This window comes from Seriola dumerili, unplaced genomic scaffold, assembly GCF_002260705.1.
Source record: "Seriola dumerili isolate Sdu_G_001 unplaced genomic scaffold, Sdu_1.0 BDQW01000149.1, whole genome shotgun sequence".
Classification (NCBI taxonomy): Eukaryota; Metazoa; Chordata; class Actinopteri; order Carangiformes; family Carangidae; genus Seriola; species Seriola dumerili.
The window spans coordinates 12,057,741-12,084,755 of NW_019174404.1; the positions used below are offsets into that span (position 1 = coordinate 12,057,741).

At 42.6% G+C, this 27,015-nt stretch overlaps 2 protein-coding genes across 2 annotated transcripts; one reads left to right on the plus strand and one right to left on the minus strand.

Annotated features, from left to right (window-relative positions):
• The first annotated feature begins 1,580 nt into the window (after window positions 1–1,580).
• Window positions 1,581–6,472, plus strand: LOC111225425 (putative E3 ubiquitin-protein ligase UBR7). Its single transcript, XM_022750282.1, has 11 exons — window positions 1,581–1,792; window positions 2,160–2,293; window positions 2,409–2,469; window positions 2,558–2,653; window positions 2,765–2,818; window positions 2,939–3,044; window positions 3,139–3,281; window positions 4,259–4,453; window positions 4,625–4,781; window positions 4,916–4,977; window positions 5,195–6,472. The coding sequence occupies exons 1-11, from the start codon at window positions 1,676–1,678 to the stop codon at window positions 5,276–5,278; spliced, it is 1,209 nt and encodes a 402-aa protein (XP_022606003.1). The 5' UTR covers window positions 1,581–1,675; the 3' UTR covers window positions 5,279–6,472.
• A 1,180-nt stretch (window positions 6,473–7,652) lies between these two features.
• Window positions 7,653–26,730, minus strand: btbd7 (BTB domain containing 7). The gene is made up of 11 exons (XM_022750283.1): window positions 26,411–26,730; window positions 20,136–20,363; window positions 17,417–18,559; window positions 12,522–12,730; window positions 11,905–11,980; window positions 11,334–11,494; window positions 11,099–11,242; window positions 10,460–10,649; window positions 10,102–10,280; window positions 9,497–9,901; window positions 7,653–9,362 (listed from the first exon to the last, which is right to left on the minus strand). The coding sequence occupies exons 2-11, from the start codon at window positions 20,215–20,217 to the stop codon at window positions 8,586–8,588; spliced, it is 3,366 nt and encodes a 1,121-aa protein (XP_022606004.1). The 5' UTR covers window positions 20,218–20,363; window positions 26,411–26,730; the 3' UTR covers window positions 7,653–8,585.
• Window positions 26,731–27,015: the final 285 nt, after the last annotated feature.

A 27,015-nucleotide genomic window follows, 5' to 3' on the forward strand; every position in this document is an offset into this window, starting at 1 on the left:
GTCGCCTGCTATCTGCTGTGCAGCAATGAGCACATATTTTCACCGGGCTCCCAAACACAGAAACACGTCACAGTGGCGCCATCCGTTGGAAAACCAGTGCAGCATACAGCAGTTACTACCTCCCCCAGAGAGGTTATACTTCCAGCTGTGTGTTTCTTTCAGCAGGGTTACAGGATTAAAAAGGACTGAACCGATTTGCACCAAATTTGGTGGAGGGATGGGACATGGACCAGAGAAGAACCCATTCAATTCGAATCCTAGTTAATGATCCAGAGATCCGGATCATTAACTAGGATTTTGGATTTTTTCTTTGAAGTAGGCAAGAAATTATTTACAGGTCTGTATTATTATTTAGTCTACGTTATTCTAATGATTAAGACCCTCATTTGTCCTGCTTTCATTAAGGGGTTCTATGGAGCTCTATTTCTCAGAATAAATAAATGGATAAATACATCAAAACACTCCTAAGCGAACGTGTAAAAAACAAACAACAAAACAAAACAAAACAAAACAAAACAAAACAAAACAAAACAAAACAAAACAAAACAAAACAAAACAAAACAAAACAAAACAAAACAAAACAAAACAAAACAAAACAAAACAAAACAAAACAAAACAAAACAAAACAAAACAAAACCATTTTAAAAGAACACAACACTACGGACACTGCTGGAGGCTTAGAGGAGGACCGATTTTCAGTCCTCCGGACCTCTATCTACCTCCAGGACAGGTATGTACCGTCCTAAAACTTAACACCTTTTAATACCACTTCATTCATTTTTCCGGTGATCTTTCTAGTGTGTTATGGGGTTGCTAAACTGTTTTTCACCCAAAATAACAGAGTGGATTTACCCTTTTTGTAAATATTAATTGTAATTCCACGAAATGTGTAGTCTAACTTGTATCTGCCACGACTGGCCGCCATAGCCTCTGGTGATATGGTTTATACAGCCACATTATGTAATTTAGTCTACTCAAGCCAGTTTGATGGAATCAATGTATCAGGCCTATACTTATATGAGAATATACAGGTTTGACTGATATGCCCTGACCTTTTCCTTTAGGCCTATATGTCTTAATAATGTTACCTATGTGAAATAAAGTCATAAAACATATTTTGGGTTCTTAGGTTGTAAATGTCTTTGGCTGGTGTTTATCTTTTCTGCTTGGAAATAATGCTGTTATAAATGTTGATTTATTAATTAATAAGCTGTTAATACATGTATTTTGTGGCAGATCTGCTGTCTTTTTAGGACGACAAGTGGTCATACATGGTGCAGCAACCCAAGTGTTTTTCACAACCTGGCATTCCCAAATAGCTTATAACTGATCTAGAAATCATTATTAAATAATTTATCAACGCATAGTTAATTTCTATTAGTTTAAGTCTTTTAGGTTATAACTAGTGCATTTGAAACTGGAACCAAATGTTAATCTAAATTAAAAAGTAAATCTATAGAAACCATAGATAAATAAACAAAAAATTAACAGAAATGTTAGTAGCAGCAGGTACCATGTATTGATTGTTAATCAGTATCCTACGTCACTTCCTCCACGTGGTCTCGGCCCAAACTCCCGCCCGGAACAGTCGTTTGTCAACACCGCCGTGCCGCTGAGACTCCGGTGTCTGTCTGTGTCTTTGTGTGTGTCCTCACCTTTACTCTCTTTCGCCAGAATGGCAGCAAACAAAGAGGAATCCGACCCCGACGATTTTCTCACCAACGAGGAAGAGCTGGAGAAGGCTTTGTGTGTGCTGGCTGGAAGCGACCCAGAAAACTGCTCCTATTCCCGGGTAAGAACAGCTTCCTGCACCGCATCCCTGCAGCCATCGCCTTTATCCCTGCACCGTCTCTCTTTCTTAATACGAGTACTGCAGTTGTAGATGTAGTAGTGTGTGTTTTTCTGAGAAGTTCACGCTGTAGTTTTGTTGTGTGTTATTATCATTTTTCCTAATAGGTTTGTAGTTTCTGTGGGGCACTCAAGAATGAAACTGTAGTAAAATTATATTGCAGTCCATTTGCTTTGGTATCACTACAGTATATAGTTGAAAACTTTCTATTAGAGAATATTAAACTATATCTATAATCCTTTTATTACATTATGTCATAAATAACATGTATACTTCTGTATATTTCTCCCTCCTGTGTTTATTGTTGTAGGGCTATGTGAAGAGACAGGCTGTGTTTGCCTGCAACACCTGCACTCCCAATGCTGCAGAGCCTGCTGGGATTTGTCTGGCCTGTGCCAATAAATGCCATGATGGACACGATATCTTTGAGCTGTATACCAAAAGGTAATTAAAACATGTTTGTGTGTGTGTTGCACTGATGATACTAACGTTAACCCATAGTTTGCTTTATTATGGAAGTTCTTGTCATTATTTTTTTTTTTAAATCTTTCTTCTGTAGAAATTTTCGTTGTGATTGTGGGAACAGAAAGTTTCAGGATTTCCAGTGCCAGCTGAATACTGTGAGTGCACGGCTTTCATTGTATCACCCAGTTTGTATGCTATGCACATTCTGATCATTGAAGTTATTCCACTTCTTCTTCTTCACAGGCCAAAGATGAAGAAAACGTTAGAAATCTTTACAATCACAACTTCAACGGCTGCTACTGCACATGTGACCGGCCGTACCCAGACACAGATGATCAGGTATTCCTGTAATTTCATTTCATCTAGTTCAGATTATCAGGATTAAGTCCACTGTTTATGTTCTTCCTCTCATCTGTCCCTAAACAAAACGCCTTGTTAAATACCCAACAGGACAATGACGAGATGATTCAGTGTGTCGTCTGTGAGGACTGGTTTCATAGCAGGGTAAGTATAAACCAGGTTATTAAAATGAAAGGATTTCTGAGCACTCCTTTTCATTCTGATTTACATTTTAACACCACTATAAATCTTCTGCTCTTCATGTAGTCACTTTGTCTTTTACAGCACCTGGGCTGCACTATAGTGGAACCTGAGGAGTTGCAAGAAATGGTATGTGAGACCTGCATGAACAAGGCTCCTTTCTTGTGGATGTACGCCGCTCACTTTGCAGGTAACTGATTCTCCTGAGCGAAAACAAGCCTGTGTGTTTCACTTTTAACAATAAAATCCAGCGAGTAACATTTCCACTTGTCTTTCCCCTTCAGTGCCACCTGCGATCAGTGTCCGTCAGGCCGAGGAAGAGGAAGAGGAAGAGGTCGATGTCGAGGAGGGAGGAGAAAAGAACGAATCTTCTGAGCCTAGTCAAAGTGGTGAACCATCCACCAGTGTTGAGCACACAAAGCAGGAGGTGAGAAATTACCTTGTGAGTCACTCTGCCTCTGTTTGCATGGAGTGTTTGCCACATTAAGAGCACAAACCAGGTAGTGGGGAGTTAAAGCGAACAAGAAAACCTACTGACTCCAAATCTACACTGGTACTGACTTATCATATGAAACATAAATTCAGGTTTCTTCTCATCACACAGCCCAATATCATTTTTGTTGTGCACACATACCTTTGTTCCATTTTCCTGTAACTGCGCTCATGGTGTATTTTTATAAAGAAAAACATAATTTTTTTAATGTTTACAAATCAGTTTAAAAATGGCACATGCATGATAGATACAGAGCACATATTATGACTTGAAAGGAAATGTGAATGAGTGGACCCCCTCACTCACTCATTCAGTACTCCCTATATAATACACACTCAGTGCTTTGCTCTATAGCGAGCAATAAGAGGTTGAGATTTCGGACGCTTATGAAACGTCATCATTTTCATCATCACTGACAAAAGCAGTGTTGCCAAACTGTAATTTTCACATCTATAAAATAAATATCTAGTGGGAAGGGATTGCATGCATGTACAGCATTTGACTGTTCACTGTATTAATTTCCTCTGTGGCAGCTGTTGTTTTTATTTTATGCCAGTCTGCCACTAGGTGGGGCTGGAGGGTAATAAGCAGATTACAGCCTGGCGAGCAGGATCCTGCTCCTGTTATCGTGCTTTCCCCTCCTCTGGGTAATTAGAGGAGAAATGACCCATGAGGCACTGCTTCTCCTGCTCTGCAGACGGCTTTGGCCAGGCTTCACAGGACAGCTTACTGTAAACTGGTGATTTTCATCGCCCAATCATTTCATCGTGTCAGTCGCCTTGAGACTTCCCCGGATGAGTCTGCAGTGCTGTGTGCGGCGATGTTTCACAAAGCCCAGGTGTTATCAGCTGTCTCTCCTGCCGGTATGACACAGTAACTCGCCTTGCCCTCTGCTTTTATTTGCATCTTAGGAAGCGGCAAACCGGAGTTCCCCTTGCAAACGGACTCACGAGCAAATGACAGGCAGCCCTGGAAAGGCCATGACCAAAACTGTGGCGTGCAAGCTGAAGGAGCTGCAGGCCCAGGGGCTGGAGAGGCCGAGACAGGGAGCAGTGTTCTGGCCTTACAGTTGGCGCTCCGAGCTCTGCACCTGCACAAGCTGCAAGGTGGGTCACAGCTGATAGCTCTCAGGTTATAATGTAGGCTTTATTCAAAGGCCATCAGAAAACCACTTGCAGGTGTTTGCTCTCCAGGCTGATCATGGTCAGTTTAACAGTGTCTATGAAGTACTTCAGCATCTTTTTTTAATGAGTGTTTCCTCACACATTGGTGCCCAGAGAGCCTACGTAGCTGCTGAGGTGCAGTTTCTCATGGATCAGTCTGACACCGTTCTGGCCTATGAGAACAAAGGCTTGGATGAGCCGTTTGGGCAGCACCCCCTGATGGCACTGACGAGCTCGATGGACCGTGTACAGCAGCTGGAGGTCATTTACGGTGAGCATGGGGAGGGGAGGTTGGACGTGAGGTCAGTTTTCCTCCTAGGATGTAATCATGTTAAGTGAAATTTTTGGGAGAGGTGATTGATTGGGACCTGAGGTGGACTAATTAATCATGTGTTCTTCCCTCAGGTTTCAACGAGCTGACAACTTCGATCACTGCATTTTTAGACCAGTGTGTTGCTGAGGGAAAGGTGAGGCATGGATATCTTGCTATCTTGCATCTCATGCTAATTTAATCTGGACAGTATTTACATAATTACCTATGGGCAATGTGGATTTCTTTTTACATGACAAATGTGCATTTTTGCAGTCGTGTTTCGTGGACATTGGTCCTTCTTATGTGCCTTTTTCTTTTTTTTTACTTCTCCAAATCTCAAACCTGACTCATGCCCTCCTTATTTCTATCAGACGGTCACAGTTGAAGCTGTACATCAGTTCTTTGAGGAGCTGCGGGCAAGAAAACGACGCAGAACCAATGCAGGATACCAGTAAGAAGGAGGCCATGCTGCTACTATCCATCATATGCCAGGTTCATATGGTGCTTTGAATGAATGAACATGTCATATGGAAGATGACCCTTTTATCTCTGTTGAATAAAGGGCTTTTTTGCTGCAACCAATGTGATCCTTAAGCTTGAACAATTAGTGCAAAGAGTACTGATTTCTAGTGATTGTTGTAAAATGCTACTACAAGGGTGAGGATTGTGAGTTTTGGCATTCATTTTCATGTTCAGTTGTTTTTATTGATTATTAGGAATGCCTTAACTTTGAAGCTCATGATGAAAGTTTGTTACTTGAAACATTCATTGATGTTGAATGCACATTGATGCATCTTTATGAACAAAAGAGATCTTGTTTCAGCCCTATACTTTAAAAAAAAAAAAGAAAAAAAAAAGAAGTCTAGCTGTGTGGTGGTGATGAGAATATTTTACATGAACATGATGCTGCCATGTCATTCCTGTGAACATGTCCAGTCATTTGGACTGGGCTACATACCAGTGTGTTTACATTGAGGTTTTTCCCTCTCAAGATGTTTTTCTGGTGGTGACCAGATAAGACCAATGTGTTTGTAAAAGTGAAGTAAAATCACTGTTGTATGTGAATTAATGTTCATAATAAAGTTATTACATATTTCTAGCGTGCAAACAACCCAAATGAGATCAAATGAATTCCATAATATCAAACCAGTTTATTTTGAGGATGCACAAGTTGACCACTGTTATGCACCTTTTGAGGTGACAGTAGAAAAATAGATTCAGTGAAACTAAATGCAACTTAATATCAATCTACAAACATGTTTTCTATGATACCATACAAGTACAATGTACCTGTTAGAATTCAACACAAGCAATCACACATTTCAGATGGTTCAATTTCCAAAGGTGCTAAATAACACTATGTACACAAAACGAGCTACATGAGATTTTAAAGAACTATTTGATGCAGGCTGGTAAGCTGGTAGAAAAGAGCTTGCATAGACATCAAAGTCACTTCTCCAATAAAAGCCCAGCCGCAGGCGGGGGAAGGCACTGACTTCTCTACAGCAAAGAGCAAAACAAGGACTTTTATTCAATGGAACATTGTCCTGGAAAATAAAACAACTACCCAACATGAACATGGAGGAATCTGGAGTTTTGCATTTTTTCCCCATGAAGCAACCTAGATGGAAAAATGATTTTTCTGCTTGGCAACTTCATTACTGCTAAGCAGAGAGCTAATAACCTCAGATCCTCTACATATTCCTGTTACTTTTAAAGTAAAGGGAAAATAGGGTGGGGGGGGACATCTCTACAAACATGGTAATCCACACCACCTACAATATTGAACAGACTGCCCTAAATGCGCAACATTTAAGAATGAAATAGATTCTGAGACACAATCTTTATGTTTTATACCACACATTCTTAGTGAGATTTCATGACAAAGACAAGTACACAGTGTTGTCCACTACAGTAAAAACACAAACCTTCAACAACCACTAAAATGTGATAGAAACCATTAAAAATTCATCAGAACATGTGGAACTCAATTCATTATATACAATTTCCATTGGAGATATGAGCCCGCAATCGCCAACTTTTCTTCAATATAAGATTCCTATTGTTCGAAATTCATTTGTTCCTTTTCCCTTCAGCTAATGAACAGGTGGCTCCTACAGTGCAATGATATGCGTACGTGAGGTTGTATGCCAGCTGTTGGCTGTAACAGGCTTTTATGTGTGTATTTGCAGGGTTGTGGAGCTACAGCTGCTGCGGCTCTTAAACAGTATCAACACTGACTATGCAGATAAACAATCTCCCACAATCTCCCCCGGTGGTGAGTTGGAGGCCAAATGTATATACATAGTTTTAGCATTTGGGTTTATTGAAATCCACCGCTACCACCCAGATTAACTGCTGTGAATGTGCCTGTAGTGAACAGAACAGTCAAAAAAGCAATTAACAGGGGTTGCGATATAATGACATCATACTTAATTGAATAAAGGTAGCTAAAACTGAATATTCCAAGCACTGATTAAGGCTTTAGATTTGTTACTTGATGCTATTGGATTAAACAGAACAAGAGGGAGCTCTAGCACACTCTGTGCCATAGACTACAGTTAATCATCTCAGTCTCTCTGATATGTACAAACAGACCTGACTAAAGATGGGAGTGTACAGTACTGAGATTGTCTAAACACCTGTGTGTATCAAAGTTAATCTCGCGCACACACACACACACACACACACACACACACACACACACACACACACACACACACACACACACACACACACACACACACACACACACACACACACACACACACCTGTTCCAGCTGCAACACCAACAAACCCCCCCCCCTACACTCCATTTGATCACGGTACGTCAGTTGCCATGGCACCCCTATATTTTCTACTGTATCTCAGTAATGAACCCGCCCGCAATCCTCCTGCCTCCTCCCCTTCTCTGAAAAACGCCAGGCTTCTGCCCCTAAGCTAGACACTGAGAGGCTGCGATAGTTAAAGCCTGACACAATTATCAGACTGGGTTACTGGAGAATGACGAGCTCTGATGACCTACTTCCTGTCGGATCAAATTCCTGCTTTGTGTGACAAAGCCTTGGCCAATTACTCATCAGCACTGCAGAATCATGGCCAGGAGGGGAAAACTAGTCAGGTGGGTTGCTATAGGCATGCTACAGGAAGAAATGGAAATACAAGTCACGGGAGGAAAGAATACAGCCAGACGTATTTACATATGATTTTATCACAATACTTTGTCCCAGACTGTGTGCCATTGTTCGCTTGTGTAAATTGAGATTCCTATCCAGCCATCTCCCCATTGTATCCTGAAAATAATCGAGAGATAGCAGAGCTAATGGATATAGTCTTTGTTGAACCATCAGTTCATAACTGAGCTACATCTAATGTTGTGACCTCCTCACGCAGGATTCACATAGCATAGAGCTAACCTTTCTTTACAATCAAACTCAAGAGACCAATCCATCCCAGGAGTGCCTGAGTCATCCTCTAAACCAGCAGGACCAGGCAGGGTTGCAGAGATCAATTACAAACATTGACAGTTAACCTACAGCTCTTACTCTTTCTGACTGTGTGATGGATGGCACAGTGTGATAGAGGTAGGACAAAAGAACAGATCCTATAAATAGCAACCATCGACCACCCCTTTTCCCTGCTCCTGTCAAACACACACACATATACACAAGCACACATTTAGTGCATTGCCATCCATTATGATGGACAGCCACTCATCACTTTTTCCCTTTTCTTAACTCAACCCCTGGCCCTCAACCGGGGTTAAAGTGCAGATTTCTTATAAGGGTAGTCAGGCTTGCTGGGTGACCTGCGGTCTCTGGCGATCTCCTCGCTGACACTGTTCCTGTGAGGCTGCTGGAGGGGACCCGGGCCTGATGATTCTCCAGCTAGAACCATGTCTTCTGGGGTGTCTCTAGGTCCTGTGTGCCTCTCCTCATAGCTGTCCATGTTTCCACTGGGGGACCGTAAATGGCCTAAGCCATGAGTCAGGTCTGTCTCATTGGATCTCCCCCTTGGGATATGTCCCATCCTCGGCTGGGCCCCAGAAGGACTGGCAAGGACTCCATCATGCCTCTGAGAGGTCATACTGAGGACATCTAGCCGTAGTGGGTCTGGGGCAGTCCGTCCCTGCATGTGGCCCTGGGACTGAGAGTCAGAAATGTAGGGGGGTGGATAGGAGCTGGAGGGGTTGCAGCTGTGGCTGTAGAGGTCTGGTCCTGCAAAGGAGGGCAGAGGGTGAGCGGAGGTTGGGGTTGCAGGTCGGCAGGAGAAGTCATACAGGTCAGGGAACTCGGCTTGAGCCTCCAGCTTGGGTTCAGGAGCGTGTCTCTTGCAGGAGTGGCCATGTCCAGGTCCGTGGCCATGGCTGAGGCGGGCAGAAGGGCAGGGCCCATGGGGCAGATGGTGGCCTGAGGGGCCCATGGGGCTGTGAGGGCCATCTCTGTCCATCTCTACCATGTGCTGCTCCCTCAGGGACATGACTGACACTCCCAGTGCAATGTCAGGCATGAACTCCCTCATAACAGGCTCCATGATCATCTGCATTGGAAATACAAATATGTGAGGTTACCTCAGAACTGAGCTACTGATAATTCTATGCGCAAACCATAGAGCTGCATTTGAATAAACAAAAACAGCACAAGGACTCTAGGAAGTAACACACACACACTCACCGCTTGCTGGTCTGAAAGCAAAGCTCGGCCCATGGCCTGCGGGTTGGTGCAGTCTGGGGGCTGGGGCCTGGGCACAGAGGAGTACTCTGAGCTGCCATGCTTGGCAGCTGCATGGCGCTGGATCAGGGTGCGGTTGCAGGGATAGGAGAAGGAACGGGTGGGGGTCGGCATGGGCACACGAGGACGCCAAGCACCCTTGAGCTGAGCATGGCTGGGTGTGGCAGGGGGGTGGTATGGGGGAGGTGGAGGAGGTAGGGGTGGGTGGAAGCCCACTACCCCTTCCAGCTCTGTGAACATGCTATCCATAGCTGGGCTGCTGTTTACCCGACAACGACCCACCTGGCGCAGAGCCAGAATTGGACTCTCATCTCCAAACCGTTCATCAGGGAAGAACTTGTACGGGTTCTGAAAAAACAAAAAACAAAATAGGAGCTTAAGAGATCTACATCTTTTGTGGTGCTGACAAAGCAACCCCTATTTTAAGATTTTTTTTTAAAGATTTATCTGCCTGGGGTTGTTCAAGGTCTGTGTCTGTCAGTGTCCTCAGCCTTAGCAATCTCATCCACTTCTAACCCCTAGGGAAAAACCCTCTGCTTTTTGCTAACCTGCAGTAGCTCAGTGGCTCCGTCTGCCAGACCAAACTCCCTCAGCACCCGCAGCTGCAGCTCATAGCTGACGGTGGCTCCTTCACCACAGTTTAGGGCATAAGCTCTCTGGACTTGCTCTGTGTGTCTCAGCTCCTGCAGCCTCCGGATCATTTCCTTCACCACTGACAGCTGAGGCACTGAAAGATGCAAACAATACAAACACAGACTTTTCACTAACAACAGTTGTGTTAATATAATAGCTTGAGACTTAATTGATTCAGAATATTATTTTGGCTATTACCCAGGGATCTTAGAATCAGCTGCACAACAGCATCATTTCTGTTACCATTTGGTCATACCTGAACTATTCTCTTACCTGGAATTTCATTGGCCACAACAGATGGAGCTGTGTTTGAATTGCCTGCCATTTGCTGGTGGTTGATCATGTGACAGCACTGAGGCACAGCATTGTTGACCATATAGAGCGTGTCTGGGACGTTGGACATGCGCACTAGTCGCAAACGCACCAGATCTGTCTGCTCCACCATCATTTCATCAAGTACAGACTGAGGACAGATAGACAGGAGAGGGCAAGTGAGACCAGAAACTAAAGTAATAAATAAATAAATAAATAAATGTCCTATGTACAACTCAAGGACATGGAAAGGGTTTGCAAATTAGTTCCACTTGATTGACACTTAATCTAGTAATGACTCTCTGGTCTGTGGATATGTTCATAAATATTCATGGCCCCGAGAAGGTCTAAAAATTATTAGGAAAGTGTGCAAATGGACATCAAATGAATTTCAGTCAAGTTGATGGAGCCAACTATTAAAAATGGTGAGTACGCATACTGAGCATGGATGGTTTCATCAAATTTTCCCAAGGCTCTTAATGGTTAACGTGTCCTCACAGAACCTCTGCTCGCTTTGATGATAGCTATATGGGACGCAAATAATCCACTACTTCCTGCGTTGCCTGGAAACTTTATTAATCCGATGTGAATGAGCCTTACCTTAGCCTCCTCCACGTAAGGAGAGAAGAGGCGGGGACGCACATAGATGCCAGCGTTCTTCTGTCGTAACCAGGCATTGGCTTTTCCCCCCTCTGCCGTGGGCAGCATGTCTGAGGGAGGGGTGCTAATCAAACCCCTTTTAAGCTGTGAACAGTTTGAAGAATGTGGATCAATGCTCTGTTTAAAAAGGTCAAAATGACTAAAGGTGAAAAAAAGGCAGACTTTGAGTACTGACCGCATCAGCGAGGACATCACTGTTGGGAGGTAAGATGTGCTCAGTTCGGATGAAGGGCAGGAGGGGAGACAGGATCTCTTTCAGCTCTTCCACATCCAGGTCTCTCCTTTTCACACCCCTCTTGTTTACGCTGTGAGCTGTGCCGCTCAACAGGTTGGGCTCTGGGTAAACGAGGACAGGAACAGCCATTAGCAGCTTTTTAATATAATGCATATGGCTGTGACAATTTATGTAACTATGAGTCAACCTGCTGGCTATTTTTCAGGGAAGTTCAATTTAGCAAATTATGAATAAATATTGCTTTGCCTACTGTGTGTTTTCTGAAGCAGGTTGGTAGCCCTGACAATATGATGACTAATATACTTGACCATAAACCCTACAGAAGACAGTCGCTTACTAGGTCAGAACACAAAATGACATGGCCAATCAGTAAGAAGCCTCTTTGAGGTTAAAGTTTGGCTCCTTTCTGTAATGCTTTCAAGTGTATTTTGGAGGCTCTAGTGAGTGGGTAATTTCCTCAGAGCCATTAGGGGGGCTGCTCGGAGGGTAATTATAGAGTGTATTATCTTACCCCTGTCTGCCATCCTCTTAATAAGCTGCTGCTCGCCCCACTTAACAACATACTTGAGAATGTCCTGTTCACTTGCCTGTGAATGAGAGCAAAGTACAGAGAAAGAGACACAGACAGAGAGTGAGATATAGGACAAGGTTAGATACTGTCGAGAACAAAACTGGGAAGCTGCTAAATGAGGGTAAGGTGAAAATACAATATGTTCAGACTGTGTCGCAGCAAAGCTCAGGCCTGGTTGGTTTGTTTGTGTTGTTGGATTACAACACTTCACCTCAACCATCTGGTCTGATGCCCGAGTAGATTGGCGGAACAGATGACAGCTTGGCTTTGATTAGATTCTGGGTTTGAAGGCATTTCCCTCCAGGGAATGGTGTTACTCAACTTTGGAGACCCTGGGTGTCGTCAGTATGTGCTTGTGTGTATGTGTATACTGTGTGATTGATTGTGTTAATGCGTCTGTGTCTGTATGTTTTTAATGTATTTTCACCAAGCAATCACTGAACAAGGTAGACACCTATTACTGAAACTTCACAACAGAAAATGTATCTTTCAGATAACACATATGAAGTGTAATAGAGGGTGACAACAGATTGACAGGTGATGTTCTGTTTCCTTACCTGCAGGTAGTCAGACTGAATTGCGCTGAGAAGGTGCTCTTTACTGAGCTCGTAGAGAACATCTGAAGTGACAACCTGACTGAACTCTTCGCAGAGGAAGTGCATGGCCTGCCTGTGGACCCACTTAGAGCCATACGGCTGGGAGCTCCACTTCAAGATGGGGACAAGTGAGTCCAGAGACAAGCTTTCCACAACAATATCCTCGCAGCCTGGGAGAGCCAATGAGATAGACAAGCAATTTACAACCTGAAATTCAATAAAATCTCTTTATAGGCACAAATATTCAAAAAACAAGTCCAGATGTCAAAGCCCACAGTGTAACATTTAATAAAAACCACAAGAAAAGTAAAACAGCTGATACAGTTTAACTCAAAACTGGAATACAAGAGCTAATTCTTCAGCCACTGCCAGACCGTCAGTCGTTTTGACTCATATTCACTGACCCAGGAAGTCTACCTCTAGTAGCCCCACATCCTCCTTACTGCATTTCCTAAATCAGAGCACATACCAGAACAGCAGGCAGTGGTTTAACTCTGTAACACACCAACCCACAGAAATGCCTTTGATACCTTGATGTGCTTCAGTCTCAAGCTGCCTCCTCTTAACCGTGATAAGTAAACACAGCAGCCTGAGGAAATGTGCACAAGCACACACACTTTGCAAATGTGTACACACTTGTTTTCATAAATCAAAAATGCATTAAAAAACCACAGAAAGCTCAGGGAATTATGTACCTGCTGCTCTGGCAATTTAAAAAAGAGCTAAGTTTTGAAATTCAGGCCTACACTGGCACTCAAACACTTATTCTAAGAGGGATCCATTTAGGTAGAATTAAACCCCCCCAACATCCACTGAGAATAACATGATTGGTTTGGTTACGCTATCTATGCCAATCCCAGACAAGCCAGAGCTTCAATAGATCAATGACGTTTAATACAAAACGGACATCCGTGGAGATAAAGCCAGACTGACTGACGTCCAGCCAGAGCTGCTCTGAACTGAAATACAAGCCTGCCAACTTCCTCATTCCAGGCCATCCTGTCCATCAGCTCTTGGTTGGACCAGTAGAAACACTCCTCTGGGAAACTCTTATCTTAAACTAGAAGATCTAAGCTGCCTTCCAACCCCCAAACCACTTTGAACATGCACTCTGGGAAACTGGACACCAGGGTTGAGAGTGATGAGTCCAACAATGCTTTTCCTTTTGAATCTGAAGCTTCATATCCATTCAAGCACAACTCGCATATTTTAAGATGAACACATACAGTGCAGTACACACACGTACAAAATAATGTACATGCAAATTCGCATACATGCATAGACACACACACTTATGGTGCACTTTCCCTTTTGGGCATCTTTAGTTGTAATAGAAAGTTAGAAAAATGCAAAGCAGGCGCCCGCAGTGGTTTTAAAGAACGGTGGAAATCCTGCATCGTTAAGAAGACAGATGAAGTTGAAATGTGGACCCAGGCACTTTGGCTTTTTTATCTGCTATAAACAGACTGGAAGAGGAAATGGATTCCCAACATCTGTGCCTCTGTCTCCACCACTCATCCCTGTGCTGTCTGTCTTGTAGAAAGTGCTTAAGATAGTTTCAATCTTTCACCTTTGCATCTTTGCCCCCCCCCCCCCCAAAAGCAGACACGCAGGCACACATGCACAAAGGCAGACAATTCCCCACTTGGGACCAGTGACAGGGGAAAGCAAACAGCTCTGTTCTGTGTTAGCCCATTAGAATTCACAGCGACAACCAGTCTTTTAAAATGCTGCACTTTTATTATGAGCTGGAGATTAGAATCAGCATTATATCTAATACTAACCTGCCTCCCCTTCTCTCCACGGGTGGCACACCACATTCACTGGAGCGTACCCGACTGACAAGAATATCAACACAACAGCAGGAACCACAACAGCCAGCTCTACACTACACCAACTTTGGGGGATGTATGCATTTTGTCTTGCTGTTATTATTTGGAGCTCTGTGTTTATGGAGCACACAGCCTCTAAAGCCACTTAAAACATCAGCTGCACTCAACGCTCTGTAAACAAGCCTGTGGATGTAAATCATGTCTGATGATCACTCACAGGCCTTCAGTCAACACACTCCAAACAATCCAAGATAGGGCATTGAAAGCACTGGTCAGCCAGTGAGCATGGAAGGAAAGATGGAACTACAGTGCACACACTGAAACCACACCAACTGGCTATCATCTCTGCGGAGCACTTGAAAAATTAATAAGGCTTTTAATATTGGTTGCCATTTGAGTGAGATAGTCATAAAGGGATACACATCTTGAGAATTAATAGGGAAGAGCTCAACTGCTCTGCAAAAACCTACACGGGCCAAAACTTCACACAGCCAGGGGGCAGCAGTCGAGGAGCATGTGAGGGGGGAGACAGTGTGACAGAAGAGAGGGCTCTCTCTCTCTCTCTCTCTCCATATGAAACCTCGGACATAAGCCTCTCTGCTGCCTCCTGAAGAGACATGGCAGCAACTGAAGTCTCCAGTGGTGGGATGGACTTATAAAAAATTTCTTGTGTCATAGTCAACCCACAGATGCCAGGATTATTTGATACTTTGGAGTGTGTGAGGTTCAAAATTTGGAAAAAAACAGTGGAAGAGAGATTTAAAAAAAAAAGAAAAAAAAAAAAGGGTAATAACAGGAAGTTGCAGAATAGACAAAGAGAGGGGACTTGGATAAAATGACACCGGGTCAACCTCAACCATTTCACCACATTCCACATTGAGGTTTCATGGGAACTGTTTAGAGCTGTGCAACACAGTGGGAGAGGGAGGAGAGGGGCTAAAAATACCCTCTAGTAGGGGCTTGAAAGGGGGGATGGGAGGGAAGAGGAGGTGATGGTGTGTGGGGATGACACTATTTGCCTGCTCACAGGCTTAAGCTGCCAGAGTGACCCTGAGAGTGACACTACTGCTTGGGGGTGGGAGTTGGTGTCTAACCAGCTGTGTGTACAGTGCAAGTGTACAGTGCTATTCAGATCACTGCACAAGTCTTAAAAAGGTGATTGATTATTGGCTCTTTAGTCAATACAGCAATTCAGCAGCTGCCAAGAACTAATCCTGCGATCTAAAAAAAATGTATACAAGCATGTTTATTGCTGTTGAGCACATTGTGTCCCAAAAATGTTTTATATTGTTACCTTTATCTGTATAGTGTTATAGTACAAACAAAATATATAACAAAATTAGAGCACAAATAACACTTCGTAAAAGTCTGCAACATCTGTTTACTGAGTAATCTATACATGCGTAGTGAATTCAAACTAAACTTTATAAACCAATGTGCTAGTAGAGCATGCACAGAGGCTAAACCACTTGACTATGTGAATATGTTGTGACTATGTTGTGTGTCTCCAGCTGCTTCACGGTAAAATCCTTTCAGGCAGAGAATCTGATGAAAGCAAGGCACAGAACAAGGAGGGCTTTTACTTTGACAGTTTCACTGAAGTGTTTTGACTCACAACAAACAATTACAGAGTGCATTTTTGATCTGTTTAATAATATTGTAATTTGGCGGCTAAAATGAAAATAATACTGTTTTGATTGCATTACACAGCATGAAGCAGTGAAATGGTGTGCTTAAATCGTTTAATGCATCTCATATCACCATTTAAGTATTTGACAAACTAATTCCCACCATCATGGTTCTATGAAAGATAAGATGGTTATAAGATCATTGTCTAGATCGGTCAAGATCAAGATAGACAGGCCAAAACTTTTTGTGTGCATCTGAAATAGGCTGCTTCAAGCATTGCATATAGCAAAGGTTATTCTGATTGAGGCGGAGCTTTATTAGGCGTGTTGGAAACTGGACAGCACTCAGACATGCCACTCTGGAGGAGGTGAGAGTGACAAAGTGACCGGCTCATGTCAAACAACGGCTGTAACCTTTGGCATGTTACTGGGGCCATTCTGAAACTGTGGCAAGAGTCAAAAAGGCAGTGTCATCCAAGTAAAGATAGAGCAGTGACGAAGTAGAAGACCAGAGACGAGGTGCTGACAGAAGCTCAGATGCACTGTGTGTATCAGACAGAAAGCCGTCTGCCCCTGGAGACACAGACAAACCCTCAGCCAGTATCACTCTGCTACTGGCAGCCGCAGCTCTAACACCCATCACAGTCACCCAAGCTGTTAAACACTAGCCTGATCTGCACAGCCATATTGCACATATGCTAACGTATGCATAATGTAGTTTTAAAGACAGGGTAGACTAATTAGACAAAGAGTGCGAGACACATATGACTATATGGAGGGAGAGTTTAAAGTACAATAGCTACTATTTCACAAAGAAATCCAGCCAGTTATTACAAAATCCAACTCGCATTATCACGTCAATGAAAACAGACACTATAATTATGACAGCCCAGACTGACAATTTAACTTAAAGGCTATTTAACGACATTATCACTGCTCATATTGAGGGTTTTAAGCAGTTTGTCCTAACTGAGATCCTAGCAGCACTGACACTCATGTCAGTGGACAGTTTGTCAAAGAATGAAACATTGTGAGATGAACTATGCTTAAAAAATAAAGATGGACAATGAAACACATTTATCAAAACATTATGCATCTCTTATTGTCCTAATTATCCCATATCACAACTTTAAATAAAAGTCTACGTAAAGCATTAGACTTCAAGTTCTACTAACAGTCTAGTAATTTGAACTTATCTTCAACTGTAATTTAATAAGGCAGTATGAGAGAGGAAATACATACACTCATGTACATGTCTTGATACAGATCAGTTATATTGATCAGCCAAGTGTAGACAATGTGGCTGTAAGCACATCATGTCTAAAGAGAATTTTTTTTTTTCCCATGTGCTGCTGAATCGTGTATGTGTGTTATAATGTGTGTGCTTTTGGCTTACCTTGAGCTAGCATACTGAACTCCAAGAATAGTGCGATATGGTACAGCTCCATGGCCTCCTCAGTGCGGGTGCTGGCCCCACGGCCCCCTGACACAAGGGCTTGCACCTCACCGAGGCTGCTTGCTGAGGGGCTGCCCCGCAGCACCAACCCAAGCTCCACCACATCCGTGTACATGCAGTGGAGAATAACCTGTACATATTTCCGTGGAATGATGGACTCATCCAGCACTATGCGGGTGGGTGTCTGCAATGTGCGCTCTGTCATTTCCTCTCCTGTGCGGATACGTCTCTGCAAAAGGTTCCTAAAAAAAGGAGAACGCGCTGAGAGGATGGCCTTGTGTGCCCTAAGGTCCTCGTCGGGGGTCCTGGGCCCCCCATTGCCTGCTGAGCCCCCCGTTGGTGCTGCAGCCACAGCCCCTCTCTCATTACAGCTTTCTATCATCTCAGAGTCTGAGGAAAAGCTGAGCAGAGCGTCATAGTAACACATGTAGTCAAACAAGCCCTTCATATCTGCCTCCAGGGAGTTGGGTGTGCCAAACTCCTCACTGAGCTGTACTAGTACATCCACATTCTGAAGCCTGGTATCCTCCGCTCCACCCACCCCAAACTCCCCAGTGTACAAGTAGTGAAGCAGGGCAGAGAACATGGGCACATCAATGCCAGCTGTCTCAACATCCATGAGAACCTCTGCTCCATAGCCAGGAGATGAGGACAGCAGAGTCTTGAAAAAGGGGCAGCGGGCAGCCAGGATGGCCCGGTGAGCAGGGAAGCAAGTACCTTGGAATATGAGGTCCACATCTGTGCAGTACTTGTGCTGGTAAAGGGCAGCAAGATCCCGCTGCAAGCTGGGAGCCTCGGCACGTGCCAGGCTGGCCTGGAAGCTCAGCTCCTTGAGGGCTGCTGTGCCCTCATACTCTTCCACTAGAGCGTTTGTGTCACGGACGTCCCATCCTGATAAAAGTTCCCGCATCTGCCGCGCATGATCTGCAGAGCGGCTGGACTTCCTCCTTTTGATGAACCTCCGTTTGAGGGTTGCTAAACCAAGGCTCTTCTTCTTCCTGTCTGTGGGCCGCTCATGGCCGTGCTCCAGGCTGTATAGCTTAGACTCCCAGCCATATCCCTGCTGAGAGTAGGATGAGGTCCCTGAAATGAAAACACATGCAGGTTAGCTTCACAAGAATTTTATTTTGTGTAGAAGCACACAGAAATCTTAACATAGAATGTAAATAACATGTTTACGTCATTACTAATATTATATATATATATATACTAATATTGTGATAGTTTTGATGATATCTGTTCCCCAGATATTTCATTTTAAAAATGGTCTTCCGATGAGACACGAAACTTCATAACCCCAACACCATGTCACTCGAGGCCAGACTACTAGAAACACAATCTGTCTCTGGCACCCCTGTGGTGTGGCCAGCTCTGTCAGGCCAAGAACACACTACCCTGACCCAGTTACCAAAGCATTTGGATCTGATTCAATAGTAGAAAAAACACAGAATCCCTTTATTTTGTTTTGTTTTAGAACCAATTAAATGCTTTATCCTGCTTTGTACTTCCCAATGCACTTCAGTTCATTCTCATACTTGGGTTCCATCAATTACACAGAATAGCAGTTATCTTTGGCTTGAGAGACAGGACTTGTACGTCAGAGGAGGTTCTGCCAAGGAGATCCTCTCTGCCTGCCCTTCTCTCAGCATCCATCAGTGTGACCCAAATAGTAATCATTCTAACATTGTGAATCATCTGTGGCCCAGACTAGCTGAACCAAGCAACTACAGAGCACATAGCAAACCCCAGAGGTCTCAGGGGCTACTGAGATAATTTGACTCTTTTAACAAAAAAGTACAAGTCTACAAAAACCTCAGACCAAAGTCATTTTGAAACTGAAATTAACAATGTTTTTTGTTAAGAACGGATTTATTTGACTCCACATATGAAGCAGTTCTCCAAACCCCCTGGCACTGAGGGCTGCTGGGAATGATTTAAGGGCTATAAACCAGAAAGACTCCAACCACTGATTTAGGAGAATCAAAGATGTCTCCAAACATGCCTCCTAATAGAGAGTGATAGACAGTGATCTCTAACAACCAATCAAAATCACTTCAAGAACAAAGGCAAGAAAACAAAACAAAAATCCTTCACATTAAGTTTCAGACTGTAGCTGTGTAGCTGTTATGCCAGTCAGTAGAAAAATGTGACAGTTGAACAAGCGGCCTTCAGATGGTTGGAGGTTTTTGCTAAAGGATACTTTTAACTCCAACTCCAAATACTTAATGTGATTTTGGTTAACCATGTTGGACACAAGTTTCGTTGCATATTTGCCCCTCATAACACTTCATAAAATCCTTATGGTAATGTAGAAGCATTGCTTTAACACATTTGAATCGTTTGTATGAGTCAATGGCCCAGTTCAAGAGCTCTAGTGCACAAAAATATTCACCAATTACCTCTTGCACAATTACTTGTCATGGAAGGTGGTTGATCAAGTCTACTAAAGTGCGAGTCTGGCCATGCTAGACCCCCATTATGTGTTTGTAGAGGGAGTGGATAATGCCAGTCATGTGAATCATGTGTCTGACTAATAGTTAAGGTAACAGATATTTTATCATATGCTGACTGAAAATACAGAATGAGCCATCTTTACTGACCGAGTTAACCATGCAACTAATCACAATAAATGGAATTAAACCACTGATAAAATACCTACCTATAAAAGTCTGCTGTGCCTGTGCATTTCCCCCTATGCGTGGGGAGCAAGAGTGTGGATAGCTGGATCCATTGGCACCCATCCTCACTTCTCTTCACTTGCTATTTGGGGGTCCCCCCTCTTGCTGAGTCATTCTGCTCAGACAACGTATTCCTCTCAATCCTCAGTCGTGGGTCAGGCACGGATCCTCTGAAGTGTCCTCAGAGCCCCAGGCCCAGCCTGCCATGCCTGGAGGAAGGAAGATGAAAGACGACAGAAAGAACAGTGGGAGAGATGTTTAAGCCAAAGAGTGATTACATTTTAAATGTTGCTGACTAACATCTCACAGGGATTACAACGTGATGAGTTTGGACAGTTTGGACTCTGTCAAAATATAATAAATGGCCAGGGGCGTCAATGTTAAGGAAGCTGAGCAGAGGGACATCTATTACTATCCATCACACTGTTTCAGCCCCATTGATTTCAGTGCAAACATGAATCATGGCTGCCATGGCAATTTTACAGGCCTGAAATGCTAAAAATTCTGTTTCTGATTGTGTTTTCAGGCTCCTATCTATAATCTTGAATGGTGACTTATCTTAACAGAGACTTCCTCCGTTTGGCCCTCAGGAAACTCTGACTGGCAGTCAACAGCAAATATAATGCAGATGTATGTTGATTTTGTAGGGAGGCACAACCCACTCTGCCGTTGCCCTTCTTGTTCATTTTAATTGTTTAAACATTTGTAGTCTAATGAATAATTTGGATGTTTTTCCAGTTCAATGTGTATGTGTATCTATGCAGTGTATAATTATAATGCATTTTTATTGATAATTCATTGACCAAGGTCATATCAATTAGAGCCAAGCGGCTTAGTATTATATTCTCATTAAATTACCATGAAAGTTCATCTCTAAGCTACTTTTCAAACTGTATCCCTATTCAGTTCCTGCCAGTACAGACAGATTCGACTAAGCGTGTGTCCCAGCTGTGACGACTATAAGTTGTTCAGTGAAACTATTCGGTGCTCAACAGCATTGTTTTTATTAGAAATGTCATGTTTGAATGCAAAATAATGAATGACACAGGGGTGGACAATATGGTGATGTATACTGAGACAATACAATTTTGTCTACATACAATTGTAGCTTTCCCTTTAATACTTCTAGTTACATTGGGCTATCATGGTCAATGTTGCAATAACCAGAACAGCTTCATGGCAATATTGGACTTGTGTAGGATTTTTGTATCAATATGATGAAGTCATTTCATTTGTCATATATTAGTTAATCAGATTAGCCAAAAATATTCCTGTCTGGTTATTTTGTCTGGTTATTCTCGATAGGCCTTAGAGTCCATTTAGCTGCTTAAGTGTCGGGGTCCTGGTATTGCGCATGCTGGCTCACACAGTCATGGCTTAGAGGAACACTCAAACGAATGGTGTCATTATCAATGTTATTAGTAACACCTCTGCTGTACCGATAAGTCAAAATGTCGCCCATCAAAGTGGCCTAGTGAGTTTAAATTTACTATAGACAGACATAGTATATTTACGCTGTGATATAAAACAGTACATGTACCTTGATAGAAGATCTATCCTTATTGCACACCCCAAATGTGAGATTATGTAGTAGGGTCATCAAAACCAAAGTTAAAGACAGAAAAATATGTGTTCTAGATAGGGACAGATATGAGCAACTGCACTGGCTGTCACTGGGTATGAGCTAGCAATAAACAGAGCAACTCATTAACTAAGCATACTGTCAACCAATCAGGCTATTAATTACACACTGAATATTTTCAACTTCATTTCTACCAATAAGTAGATTGGAGATCAAAAATAATTTTAACCATTTTCCAAACAAGAGGGAAAGCTTCTCCAATTTCCATGGCACTTAAGTCTTGGGCAGCATTGCATAAATATGCCATTTAATAAACATTATTAAGAGTCTTTGAAATGTAATTCTCATTGCTCTGGACCTTTATATGTAAATATACACATTTCTTCTTTCTTATGTATGAAACCAGACAGAGAACTGAGGTGTGATGGGGGATCTGTTTTATCTCAGCTTGCTAGTTTTTCCTGCCTACCATACTAATAAATCATTGTGTCTGCCCCTGTAGAGCAGCACTCCACAGCCTCCCAAGGGTTCAGTGGAAAACCACAGCCTTTTACTCCAAACACACAAATAGTCACCAAGCAGTCACACTGGAGCACTCCAATAAAAATGTTAGTTGATCTTTATTTCATTAGACTGCTTTAAATAAGCCTCATCTTCACAGGGAATTCATTTGGACAAAATTAGAAATTGAATTTGAATATGTAGGAGAGGAGGAAGCCCTTGAGATATATACTGTCTTGTTTACAAAAGGGGGTGGAGGAGTTGGGGGTCCTCAAAGGAGCACAGCAGAGGCAGAATAAAACAAAGCAACGAACACATCAATTGAATAATATGCTGACTCCCAGCTCGGAAGACTCACAGCTTCAACTCATTCAAAAGAGTGAACCAAATTTAACTGCAGCTGCAGTGCAGAATTCTAAAAGCATAATTTAGGACAGCTATTTCCTTGAGACCTGACTCACACTGTTCAATAAGAAGCATCTCTGCTATAATCTCTCTGATGCTGAACATTAAGACACTTCTCTGCAGTTTAGACTGAAAGAGTGTGCAGCTCTGTCGGGCTCAGGCTGGGAGCAGGGGAGGGCAGTGCCACAGACGGGGGAAGGCAGACGCCGGCCGAGCTGGACTATGCGTCCCTAATGAGAGGTGACAGGAGACACTCCCTGCCCCCACCTATCTCTCACTGCACACACACATTCACACACAGACATACGCACCCTTTCAAACTGCTCACCTTGCCTCAGTCATCTGGATTATTTTATTTTATTTAAATCAGGCACTTGCAGAGGTTTAAAAGACAGAACCCCAGGCTCCCAGAGAACATTACCATACAAAAATGCCTGGCACAAGAACAGGACCGATGTATTATTCAAATGACAGTGAGGGCACTTTATCAATCATTTATGTGGATTTCCTCATCATGGCTAGAGAAAAGGGAAGAGGCAGGGTCTCTTTTCCTGTCTGCAACCCAAAAATTCAGGAGAATGTTCTTATTATTTCAGTGCAGACTTTTACAAGTCATCTCCCTAAACCAAAGCTCAGCTAATGAAATGCACAAATTCAACATTTTGAATCAAAGTGACAGGAGTAATGAAGCCAGGATGCCATGACAAGACTTCAACAATCAAAAGCAATGTGAAGAATTACTTGGGCAGTGTAGCACATGATTGAGAAATCTCTATTTCTTGCATTTCTGGTTATTCTACAACGGTTTCTGAATCTAAAGGCATCCATTGTTATTCTAAAATGTTACAAAGAAACCTGGTTACTATGTACTCCAGTGGTCCTACTGTGAGTCCTCTGGATGAAAGGATGAAATGATGAAATCACAGCTTTTTGATAGTCACCTTTGTTAGATTCAATGACCTAATCTTCTGAAGATGAGCAATCATGATGCCAATATCAGTCAGGCCTGAATGAAAGGGCAGCAACAGCAGAAACACTGAAATTTTGTGTGTCCCCTAAACACTTGCCTGTCTAAAATAAGAGTAGATGCAAAGTGCACTCTGTACGCATGTTGAAGCTCTAAATACACAGCTGATTTAGTCCATCTCTTGACTTGCATAGAATGAAAAAGAAAGATGCAGGGATTGTTCAATTAATATACAGAAAATACAGGGAAATTATGGAAACCTATACCTTGTTGTTGTTGCAGTTTAATAAGTTCATAGGAGAATATAACCAAAACGTTTCAATGTCACAAAATGTGTTAAATGACCTGTGGGGAGAGTTGGCCATTATGTGCTTTGTTAACCAAGCTGGACAGAAATACTGCTTCAGACAGTAATTATAGACTGTTTGACTCTTTGGTTATTTGATACAATCAGAGGCACTCTAAAAGGATCATAATAAGCAATGCCGCGGTGAGCAGAAACCAGAACTTTTTAACACAGTGACCTCTATGGTATCGATGTGTCTGCACACATCCTACAGTAAGATGTGCAAGTGGAATATGGATTGCAGGTGGAACAAAAAAAGAATAAATCACCCCTTCTAAAATAAGAATTTCTTATTATGAAATGATTGTTGGAAAGACAAAATTCAGAGGCAGAGCAGACTGCTTACCTCTGCAGTGTTTTTGCCAATCAGGTCAATCAGTACGACAGAGAATCAGGGCATTGGACTTATCACTAACTCTGCTGGGAGGGCTACAGGAAACTACAGGAATCAGAACAGGCTAGAAAACAGCAACAAACTGAAATGACAGAGACAGACAGAGGAAACAAAAGTGCCCACAATGATGACTCATGGTGGGCAGCCTCTGGATTAGCCTGTGTCAACCAACAATATGAACCGTGGTGCCGCATATTTGACATTTCACTGGCTATGTTGTCAGCTGATCAAATTTTTTTTTGCCATGATACACAAACAAAACAGTGGATATCAGAGTCAGGTCTGAATGAAAGGGCAACAACGGCAGGAACACTAAAATATTGTATATCCTTAAACACTTGCCTGGCTAAAATAACACAGTAGCTGCGCAGTGCTCTTTATATGTTGAAACTATTTATTCAGAGATTTTTTTTTTTTTTTTTATTAGTCCAATGCTGGCATTCTATTATCTCATGAAGTCCCATCACACTGATCCCAGAAGAAACAAATTTACTTTCCTGACTTGCATACCACGAAAAATATAGATGCAGGGCTTGTCCAATTATTATGTTAAAAAACACAGACAAATTATGTCAACTAATACCTTTTTATAACTGCAGTGTAATATATACATCTAATCAGCATAAACACATTCTTTTCTTTTAGACATCTGAGTGAAAACATCATGATACGTAAGGTGACAAAGCCTGACTGGATGAATGGCATTCTCTAGGTCTGCTTGCACACCGAACAGGGCCATCTTTTCAATAAAGAAATGTTAAGTGTGCACACACTACTGACTATACAAACACAGCCTGACAGTCAATCTCCAGAGAATGAATGGCAACTCAGGAAACAATTAGTGCTTATTTTAAGTGAGTTGTCAATGCTGCTTGTTGAGTTCTCCATCCAACTGGCCAGGGCAAACAGCATTCAGGCCAAAGTCCAGCTCATTCAGTTAGTCTGTGGCAAGTACTTGCAAGCTCACGGCCTTTCATGCCAGTCATGGACTTCTGAGGATACAACTCCAATAATTACATGTCATTATGTGGCCCTGCAGCATTGACTCAAATTCTTAACCTGGTCAAAGGAGAAAACCAAATATTGAAGAACGCAGTAAAGGCACCTTTTCCAAACCAAAAGACTGAAAGATATACACAGGTAGTCTCTCAGAGGAAAACAGGGTGTACAGAATCTTGAGCCCAACCAAAATTTCAGTGAGATTACAACAGGATTAACACGGTGTACATATGGCTCCTCCACACTTGTAAATAAATGGTGACCCTAGCAAACATCATTGTTAAAGAAACCCCTTGGGACAGCTTAACAAAAATGATTATTTGGATGAGTTAGGCAAATAGTAATGCAGACTGTGAACAAGTCAGGATGCCTACAAATTGCAAAAAGGATACCTGCAAATGTACAGCAATTACTGCATTTGCTGACCTTTGAATGTATACTAGATATTATTTCACTACTGGAAATTATTATGACTTTGGTAGACCAATAAACCCTTATTCACAGGTAGAATATCTAATAATCGATGATAGACTATATTGTTGCCATAGCACATCCTATCAACAACTATTTGACACAGGCAATAAACAGCAACATGTAGGCTAATCCTCAAAGTTAAATGCACATCCATCCTAAACTTTTTTTTACTAAGCTGGCCTAATAAACAGGAAAGAAGTGTTTCCTTTTGTAAAAAAAAAAAAAAAAAAAAAAAAAATCAATCATTTGCAGTGGCTTTGTTAGCCTTACGTTAACGCGGAGCTATTGTTGGTCTTTGGGCTACTGGTGGGCTATCGCGGCTCAGCGGAAGCCCTGGTTAAAAGTGCTTGTAAGAGCAAAAAGCAAGTGGTTTGTTTGTTTCAGCTGATAAAAATGGGAAGTAATGTCCAAATATTTCGCTACAGCCTAGCAAGAGGAGTCATATTCACCACAGCCCTGTAATTAGTAGCATATCCTAAGAGGCTAGCTATCTCTGCTGTGTCGCGTTGACTTTACCCCTCGGAAAGACCAATTTACTTCGAGCAGTATGCGATGCAACTGTTGAAAGCGAGCGGTCAATATATTTACCAGAAAGTGGAGAGCTTTGTGGGCATTATTTTTCTTCGTATCCCCTCGTAGTTTAGTCAGTACTCCGACCCAAGTTGTCCCTGGCAGAGAGAGAGAAAAAATGCAGCTCAACACCTTCTTTTTCCAACTCTGCTCATTACGCACGGCTCGACGTCAACGTCCAAATTTGATCCCTAATATGCGATCATTTCCACTTGCATCGACTTTCCAGAGGATTTTCAGCATTTACCTCGACTAAAAACTAAACAAAAACCGTTATTTTACTATCGGTTCGGTTCGGTATTTCCCCATAGTAGCACAACGCCTTGTTGGGTGGTTGTTATGGCCTATCCCAACGCTACCCATTTCAAGCTAGCCAGAATGACAAACGGGGCCTCCGGTCATGGCTTTCAAAATAAAGCGATATATACGTTACAAATTTGCATGTAGGGCGCTTGTGCAATAATGAGCGACAAAGGCAGTTTCAAAACACATGACTGGTATTCTACCTTGGAAAGTAATTTGAACAATGAGCCGTTGAGAAATCGTGGACATAGCCGTCAAATCGGGCACGGCAAATTTGCCCTGCGCCCATGTCACGCCTTTAATTTGGAAGGAAAATAACC

Bases quoted from the DNA above. Each gene is read 5' to 3' on its own strand.
- LOC111225425 (XM_022750282.1), top strand. From the start codon at position 1,676: ATGGCAGCAAACAAAGAGGAATCCGACCCCGACGATTTTCTCACCAAC. The intron at 2,654-2,764 runs GTATTCCTGTAA...AATACCCAACAG, and splicing joins ACCCAGACACAGATGATCAG to GACAATGACGAGATGATTCA. The intron at 3,045-3,138 runs GTAACTGATTCT...TTTCCCCTTCAG, and splicing joins GTACGCCGCTCACTTTGCAG to TGCCACCTGCGATCAGTGTC.
- btbd7 (XM_022750283.1), bottom strand. From the start codon at position 20,217: ATGGGTGCCAATGGATCCAGCTATCCACACTCTTGCTCCCCACGCATA. The intron at 9,902-10,101 runs GTTAGCAAAAAG...TTGTTTTTTCAG, and splicing joins GAGCCACTGAGCTACTGCAG to AACCCGTACAAGTTCTTCCC. The intron at 9,363-9,496 runs GTGAGTGTGTGT...TTTCCAATGCAG, and splicing joins TGCTTTCAGACCAGCAAGCG to ATGATCATGGAGCCTGTTAT.